Source organism: Dipodomys ordii, unplaced genomic scaffold (assembly GCF_000151885.1).
Source record: "Dipodomys ordii isolate 6190 unplaced genomic scaffold, Dord_2.0 Scaffold2, whole genome shotgun sequence".
NCBI classification, from domain to species: Eukaryota; Metazoa; Chordata; class Mammalia; order Rodentia; family Heteromyidae; genus Dipodomys; species Dipodomys ordii.
The window spans coordinates 10,035,764-10,044,689 of record NW_012267218.1 but is presented as its reverse complement, the minus strand read 5'-3'; the positions used below and the strand labels follow the sequence as shown (position 1 = coordinate 10,044,689).

Below are 8,926 nucleotides of genomic sequence, written 5' to 3'. Positions count from 1 at the left end.
CTTGGTACTATAGAAGTCCTTGGTACTGTGGACCAACCAAAAAAAAAAAAAAAAAAAGAAAATGTGTCTGATCTTGGACAATCTCTTAAGGACTCTCTCTTTTCCCATCAGTCCACAACCTTGGCTCCTCTTTTCTCTGTTTTGTTCTAAATATACACATCATCTTCCAGCTCCTTAGAAGCAGGTGTGCTGAGAGCACACCGAGATATAGCTTTTGGAATTCGACATAGTTGCAACACCCCCTGATGGCGTCACACTCCCCTCTTTTTGGATGCTGTAGTCTGGTTTTGGAGTTGCCTTCAGAAACCCAAAGAGCTTCTTTATTTCCCATGAAGCTTTGGATGCACATCCACTGATGAGTGTCCTCCAGTGTTTGACTCTGCAGGCCAAAATTCACCTTCCTCTTTCTTTTTTTTTTGTCAGTCGTGGGCCTGAACTCTGGGCCTGGGCACTGTCCCTCAGCTCTTCAGCTCAAAGCTAGTGCTCTACCACTTGAGCCACAGTGCCACTCCTGGCTTTTCCTGCTTATGTGGTGCTGAGGAATTGAACCCAGGGCCTCGTGCATGCAAGGCAAGTACTCTACCACTGAGCCACCTTCCCAGCCCTCACCTTCCTCTTTCTTACCCAGAAACAAGGTTCTAGGCTTTGGGGCCCACAAAATAAGCTACAGGCAGTTACGAGTTGCAAACAAAAAACAAAAATAAAAACCCCAGAAAAATGCATTCTACACAGAGTTGGTTAGTATTTTATATTTTTCCAAAGAAATCTCCAGGATAATTTATATAAGTGCTGAAATAAATTTCTTATGTATTCAACATAAGAGAATGGAATTGTAAACTTATTGGCAGATAATACTTGGAATTATAATAGTAATTCTGTAGTATTTTTATCTGGTTTTGTTTTGTAAACTTAACATTTAAGCATGTTGTTCTGGGATTTGTCTGATGAAATGAGATTTAGGATGTTGTTTAGTTGATGCTATGAGACACTGCTATTTGATATGTTCACTTTGTTTCCTTGAATCCATTTTCGAATTGCTTCCCCTGGGTGGATGTTACGCAGCTGGAACATAAATACTGTAAAAATCAACGCCCCCATCACTACGGCTGTTGCCACAGCAATAAGCGTATGTCCTGGAAATGGCAATGGCACGTCATCAACGTAAATCTGCCAGAAAACAAAGGAAAGTCATTAAGCTTTCTGAGTCCAATGTGAAACAGTGGGCATTGTATGATACCCATACCCAGCAATGCTCTGCTCTGAGTAATGCAGACATTCGGCAGTCTCACCCCTCACAACATCATTCTCCACATTCCCCGTCTGGCTCCAAGTCTTGTCTCACACAAGAATCATCATTGTCCTTCGTCTCTCTTGGATTGATACTAGTCATGTCATTTCCCAGTCCTCACCCTCTCTTGGATAGCTCGTGCGTTCATAGTACCTGAAATTCTTCGACTAAGTTACAAAAAGTGACCCCTGGAACAACAGACACTCTAAAGTGAAACAGCTCAGACCCCTGGGGGAGAAAACACACCATGTCATAGCAGCAATATGCACCTTTAAGTAAAACCAGACATTGTCCCACATTCCTATGGATGCTTCATAGAAAGATTCCATTCTATTTTTAAGACTTTTGGACCTATCTATTTTATATCAAAATGAAAAAGGGATTGCTACCCAGGAATTCACTAACCGATACTTTTTATAGAATTAAAAAAAACTCCCACAAAACCTAATTTGGTCTTGATGAGTATTTGAGGCTCAACCTCATTTTTTTTGTTGTTGTTGTTGTTGGTGGTTGTGGGGCCTGAACTCTAGGCCTGGGCACTGTCCCTCAGCTCTTCAGCTCAAGGCTAGCACTCTACCACTTGAGTCACAGCGCCACTTCCGGCTTTTTTTCTTTTTGCTTATGTGGTGCTGAGGAATCGAACCCAGGGCCTCAGGCATGCAAGGCAAGCGCTCTACCACTGAGCCACCTTCCCAGCCCCTGAGTCATAAGTTTCTATGCCTGTGCTGCACTAGAATCATGATCCTTTCAGTATCAGTCCGATATGTAGCATGGATTAATCCTTTTGCCTTCGGCCCTTGAGTGCAGGATTATGGGTACATGGGACACACTCACTTAAGTTTTCTTAGTGGTCCTGGGACATGAACTCAGAGCCTCCTATTTTCTAGACAGTAACTCTACTACTTGAGTCAAGTTTTAATCTCATTTTCTTCAATTATTTTTCAGCTATGGTTTGGCATTTTTGCTAGGGCCAACCAGAATCATGATCCTATTTTGGACTCCACCTAACTGGTATACATTCAGCTTATTAGTAAAGTTAGACCTCACTAAATTTCTACTTGGACTGATGTTAAACTATGATCTTTTCAAAACTCTGCCTCTCAAGTGACTGACATTTAAGAGGCAAGCCGCCAGGCGTGGCCATTATTCAACACTTTTTAGGCACATTTTATCACTGACAGTATTGTGGGCACTATGAATACAGTAGAGATTTTTTTAAAAAACTTGCCTCATGAATGTACCTTCTTAAGGGGTCAGAAAGGCAGTAAACAAATGAGTAAAATACATAACATTACAATTAATGATAAGGAGAACAGTGAAGCAGGGGAGGCAGTCAGGAATTGGGCTGAGGGAGATGGGGTTCTGATTCTAGAGTAGTTGGGCAAGGCCTCACTTTGATCCTCGCATTTAAGCAAGACCCTGGGGAAGGTGACAGAGTGAACGCATGCTGTCTGGTGAAAGCTCATTCTAGAGAGGGATGTTCTGCAACTGCCAAGGCCCTGAGGTCGAAACACACATGGCCAGCAAATTTGTAAAACAGCAAAGAGGTCAATGTGGTGAGAATAGTTGAGCAGTGGGAAGAGGCGTTGGGCTAGAGATCAGGTAAAGCCAAATCAGAGTCAAGGAGGGCCTTAGAAGTCACTGTAAAAATTTTGTCGTCTGGGGATGGGAAGGTGGCTCAGTGGTAGAGTGCTTGCCTCACATGCATGAGGCCCTGGGTTCGATTCCTCAGCACCACATAAGCAGGAAAGGCCGGAAAGGCACTATGGCTCAAGTGGAAGAGCGCTAGCTTTGAGCTGAAGAGCTCAGGGACAGTGCCCAGGCCTAGAGTTCAAGCCCCACAACCAGCAAAAACAAAAAACACCCCCCCCAAAAAAAAGAAAAACAAACTTTGGTCTTCACTCTGAATGCGAAGAGAAAACAATGAAGAATCTTGAACAAACCAAGTATCAATTTTAGGTCTCTGAGCAGGGAGGTGTGTGTATGAATGGGTATGAGTGCTTATACATTTGCATATGGATACAGGCAAGTAGGTGCATTCTTCTGGTACCCATGAAGTTCCAGTTGAGAACTGGAGAAGCTACCTGTGAGAAGCTACATCACAATGTACTTTTCCTCTAAACTCTAAGGCCTCCCTTTGCTCTTTCTTTCTTGTTCAACTTTACCTCCAGAAGGATGCCTGGCTACTTCTAGAGTGCCAAGGTTCTGCTGAGATTGGGCTATTTTCTAGGCAACAACCTGATGTTGGTTCAAACAGTCTTGTTTCCTAGTAGATAGAATTCCTGTCAGGGGGCTGGAAGATCTGGGATGAACCTGCCAGTATCCATTGACCAAAGATGCTCTCACTGGCCTGTTCTCTTTGAAATTCAAATACAAGACAGGGAGAGGTCAAGGGTAGAGTCCATTTAGATTTCTTGGCTCCAGAACTATATGCAAAAATAGCTGTTAACCGACAGGGGCTAAAGAAGTAGAGAAGGAAAAGGGGCAACAAGCATAGTGATAGCCATGGTAACAATAATAATAATAATTGCTGAAGCTTCTTATTTAGTCCACACAGCTAGGTCCATCTATAATTTTACTGAATGATTTCTTTTTTTGGGGGGGGAGGGCCCTAGAATGGGACTTGAATTCAGTGTCTGTCACTTTTGCTCATTGGCTAGCATTCTACCAACTGAGCCATGCTTCCAATGCCTACTGAATGTTTTCTTAAGTACAAAATTAATACTATGGGGCTGGGACTGTGACTTAGTGGTAGAATGTTTGCCTAGCATGCATGAGGCCCTGAGTTCAATTCTTCGGTTCCACATAATCAAAAAAATAATAAAATTAATCAAAAATTGAAAAAAGAAAACACATACAAACAACAACTATAATGAAAAAATTAATACTATGTTAGTCTATATATAGGAAAAAAGTAATTTACCTGTGACTTATGGAATAGATTTCTAGGTATGGGTTTGCTAGGATCTGCATGATAAAAATTATCTGTGAGTGGAATAGCAATTCCCATATTAGATGGAGGCCTGTAGTTTACCTGCAAGTGATTAAACAAAGAAAATGTACAACACATTATCACTTATGAAGATGTACTAATGTAAATATAGATATTTCCCCCTGAAAAGCATTAAATGCAATTTTGTCCTTTTGTAGCCTAAAGTATTAATAAGGTAAATTTCTCTTCTCCAACGCTACCCCTTATTTTAATCAGGTTCAGAAACCTCCACTCCCAGAGGAAGAGTGGTAAATGCAGTAATAATATTCAGGTGATTTGAGGGGATGCATGGGGTTGGAAAAGCTGGGGGAAAATGATGAAAGGGATGACATCGATCAAGATACATTGTATTCATAAACTGATGTGTTGCACCGAGACCTCTTTGTACAACTACTTAATGATAATAAAATAATAAAAAGTAAGCCTCAACCCATGGTTATATAACTTGGAACTTGTAAACAAGTGCAAACCACTTTTGGTACCTAAATTAACTACCATAAAATCAATGTGATAATGTTTATGCATTTTGTAAAAGAGATTTAGTGATGTCCTTAAATACTTCAATATTATTGGTTATTTGCTTTTAGTCACAGGAAAACAATATAAGTAGCTAGTTAGTTAACATCTATTTTTTTTAAAAAAGGGTCACAAATTCTGATGAGGCAAAAGTTAAACTCATTACATTGAAATGGGACCAATTAGATACACTAACTTAGGCTAAGTCTGTGTGAGATCAAATAGCTATCTGTATCACAAAAACCCAAAATCACAAGATAGTATAACCAAGTTAAGTTACCAAGGAAAATATCATTATTTTAGAAAGTGTTTACATTTTAGAGTTAAGTAATCATTATTGCCTCCTCAAAACAAGATTGCAAAAGGACCGAAGCATTTGAGAATCTCAGAAAAGAAATCCTGAAACAGGATTCCATGCATGCAGAAGGAATACATCATTGGAACTCTCATACCCATATACTTTGATCTCCCATCTCCTGGTCACTTGTGGAGCTGTCCCTGAGCTCTTTGGCTCAAGGCTAGTGTTCTACCACTTTGAGCCACAGCTCCACTTCCGGTTCTTAAGTGGTTAATTGGAGATAAAGAGTCTCTTGGGGACTTTCCTGCCCAAGCTGGCTTCAAACCATGATGCTCAGATCTCAGCCTCCTGAGTAGCTAGAATTACAGGCATGAGTCACAGGTGCCCAGGTTTACCTAGATTTCTTACCGGCAGTGTTTTGATCCTGTTGAAACCCTGACTGTCTTGGTGTTCTCCGCTAAGCCAGTCCTCGGGTGGGATGACCATTCTGGGGACATGGCGCATAGCCCTGAGGTAACTGCAGCTGCTTTTGAGTGTGGGCACCAGCGTGGTCGCAAAGCACTCTGATGAGGCTTCCCACATAACCAATGCCAGAGAAGTGGAACCCTGGAAATAACCAGATAAAGAAAGATTACTTAAACTTAACTCATGGCCCTGACTGTTTTCACCCAAAATTCCCATGTTGAACTGTAAACCCTGGACACTCAGAAGGTGACTGTGTTTAGATACAGAGACTTTAAAGAGGCAATCAAAACCAAATCACTACAAGCCATGCCTTTCTAAGATTTGGGCACAGACAAGACAGACTGAGGGGTGATCACATAAGGACCAAAAAGAAAATGGCCAACTACGTACCAAGAAGAGAGGCTTTAGGAGACACAAAAACATCTAGTTCTTAGGTCTCCAGCTTCCAGAACTGTAGGAAGGCTAATTTCTAGCCAGGTACCAGGGGCTCATACCTGTAATCCTAGCTACTCAGGAAGCTGAGATCTGAGGACCATGGTTTGATGCCAGCCCAGGAAGGAAAGTCCTTGAGATCCTCATCTCCAATTAACTATCAGCTCCCTCCCAACCTCTCCCCCACTCAAAAAAAAAAAAAGTGCAGCTGTGGCTCAAAGTGGTAGAACACTAGCTTTGAGCAAAAAAACCTAAAAGGTAGTATTCAGGCCCTGAGTTAAAGTCCCAAGACTGACGCGTGTGCATGTGCACACGCATGTGTGCACACACACACACAGAGTAAGCTTCTGTTAAGATACCACCCGGTCAGTGGTATTCTATTGTAGCAGCCCTAGAAGACTAATATAGTAAACAGCTAAAGAATATAGAAAAAAGTGCATGCCCGAAGCCTCAGCACATAGGAGTCTGTGGCAAGAGAATCAGCAGGAGTTTGAGATGACCCTTGGCAACATAGTAAGACTGACAAAAAAAAAAAAAAAAGGAAGAAAGAAAAAGAAAAAGAGTGATCCTAGGAACACCAATAAGCTTGACCCTAAGTACCTGTTCGAGAATAAATATTAATAGGAAAATATTTCTTTTTAAAGAAATATATCCTGCTGGGCACTGGTGGTTCATGCCTATAATCCTGGCTACTCAGGAGGGTGAGATTTGAGGATCACAGTTCAAAGCCAACCCAGGCAGGAAAGTCTGTGAGACCCTTATCTTCAATTAACCACCAGAAAACCAGAAGTGATGCTGTGGCTCAAAGTGGTAGAGTACTAGACTTGAGCTGAAGAGTTTAGGGACAGTGTCCCAGGCAAAGAGTTCAAGCCCCAACAACTGACAAAAAGATTAAAAAAAAAAGAAATACATCCTAATTGAATTAGAATATATTTCAGTTGGAATTATAATAAAATATATGAAGATGAACAAGGATCAAAAATGACTTAATTAAATAACACTATTACATCCAATTCAGATCTATGGAGTTTCCTTCATTGATGGATGACTACCTAGTTATTTGCTTTGCAGATGAATGAAACAACTTTCAACTCTGTGTGTGTGTGTGTGTGTGTGTGTGTGTATGCCACTACTGGGCCTCTCACTCTTGTTTGGCTTTTTCCACTCAAAGCTGTCATTTTACCACTCAACCCACACCTCTACTTCCAATTCTTTGCTGGTTAATTGGAGATAAAAGTCTCGTGGACTTTTCTGCCACAATCCTTAGATCCCAGCCTCCAAAGTAGAAGGATTACAGACCTGAGCCATCAGCACCTGGCTTTAAAACAACTTCCTGAGCTGGGTGCCAGTGGTTCATGCATGTAATCCTAGCTACTCAGAAGGCTGAGATCGGAGGATCAAGGTTCAAAGCCAGCCCAGGCAGGAAAGTTCATGAGACTCTTATCTCCAATGAACCACCAGAAAACTGGAAGTGGCTCTGTGTCTCCAGTGGTAGAGCGCTAGCCTTGAGCTGAAGAGCTGAGGGACAGGGTCCAGGCCCAGAGTTCAAGCTCCATGATCACAAAAAATAAATAAAAACAACAACAACTTCCTGTTGGTCTACATTTTGAAAAAAAAAAAAGATCCAAACAGCAATCTTTATTTCATAAAGATAGGTTTTCAGTAGAGATTTATGCACAATATGTGTGTGTGTGTGTGTGTGTGTGTGTGTGTGTTTTCATGCTTTTTTGTTGCTGTTGTTGGTTGTGGGGCCTGAACTAGGGGCTTGGGTGTGGTCCCTGAGCCTCTTTGTGCTGAAGGGCTAGCCCTCTACTACTTGAGCCACACAGTACCAGTACTACTTCCTGTTTTTGAGTGGTTAATTAGAGATAAGAGTCTCATGGGGACTTTTCTGCTTGGGCTGGCTTCAAACCACAAGCCTCAGATGTCAGCCTACTGAGTAGCTAGGATTACAGGTGTGAGGTACCAGTGCCTGGCCCTAAGTACTTTTTATTTTGTTAATTATTATTATTTTAGATAAAGTCTGGTTAAGTTGCTAGGCTTGAATGTAACATTGTTGCCAGGATTCCAATATTATTTTTGAGTAATTGAATGACGATATGTCACTGTTGTATATGACATATAATACACCTTTTTTTTGGTGCCAGTCCTGGGTCTTGAACTCAAGGCCAGGGCACTGTCCCTGAGCTTTTGTGCTCAAGGCTAGTTGAACCACAACTCGGCTTCCAGCTTTTTGTTGGTAAACTGGAGATGAGTCTTACAGGCTTCCCTGCCCAGGCCAGCTTTGAACAGTGATCCTCAAATTTCAGCCTCCTGAGTAACTAGGATGATAGGCATAGGCCACTGGCACCTGGCTTAATATACATATTTTACTTTAAGGATGTGTATTTAAGTTTATAGGAATTAAATAATATGTCATCTATTTACTTCAAAATACATGAGAATATAAACAAAGTTAAATAGGGATGGTAAAAAGTAGCATAATATTAAGTATTGACTAATCTGGATAATGAATATATGGACATTTTACTTTTCTGTGTATATGAAAGTTTTCATGATACAAAAAGTTGAGAATTTGTAGAAAAATGTTTACTGATTTGAAAAGATTAAAACATATTTCAAAAAGTATATATATAGTGTTCCCAGTTTAGGGGAAAAAATAAAAAAGTTAATAGCTGCTGAGCATTTCCAAGATGACAGATTTTTTGTTGTTGTTGTTGGTTTTCTGGTGGTTTATTGGAGATAAGAATCTCACAGACTTGGGGGCTGGGAAGGTGGCTTAGTGGTAGAGTGCTTGCCTTGCATGCCTGAGGCCCTGGGTTGAATTCCTCAGCACCCCATAAGCAAAAAAAAAAAGGTGGAAGTGGCACTGCGGCTCAAGTGGTAGAGTGCTAGCCTTGAGCTGAAGAGCTGAGGGACAGCGCCCAGGCCCAGA

At 41.3% G+C, this 8,926-nt stretch overlaps 1 protein-coding gene across 1 annotated transcript in view; it reads right to left on the bottom strand.

Annotated features, from left to right (window-relative positions):
- Positions 1-783: 783 nt before the first annotated feature.
- Catsperb (catsper channel auxiliary subunit beta) overlaps positions 784-8,926 on the bottom strand; it is a 70,521-nt gene continuing 62,378 nt past the window's right edge. The window contains exons 18-21 of the mRNA XM_013013329.1: positions 5,503-5,828; positions 4,212-4,322; positions 1,442-1,516; positions 784-1,167 (exon numbers count right to left, since the gene is read on the bottom strand). Of these exons, the coding sequence (XP_012868783.1) occupies positions 979-1,167; positions 1,442-1,516; positions 4,212-4,322; positions 5,503-5,828 (701 nt within the window). The 3' untranslated portion in view covers positions 784-978. The remainder of the gene's footprint in view (positions 1,168-1,441; positions 1,517-4,211; positions 4,323-5,502; positions 5,829-8,926) is intronic.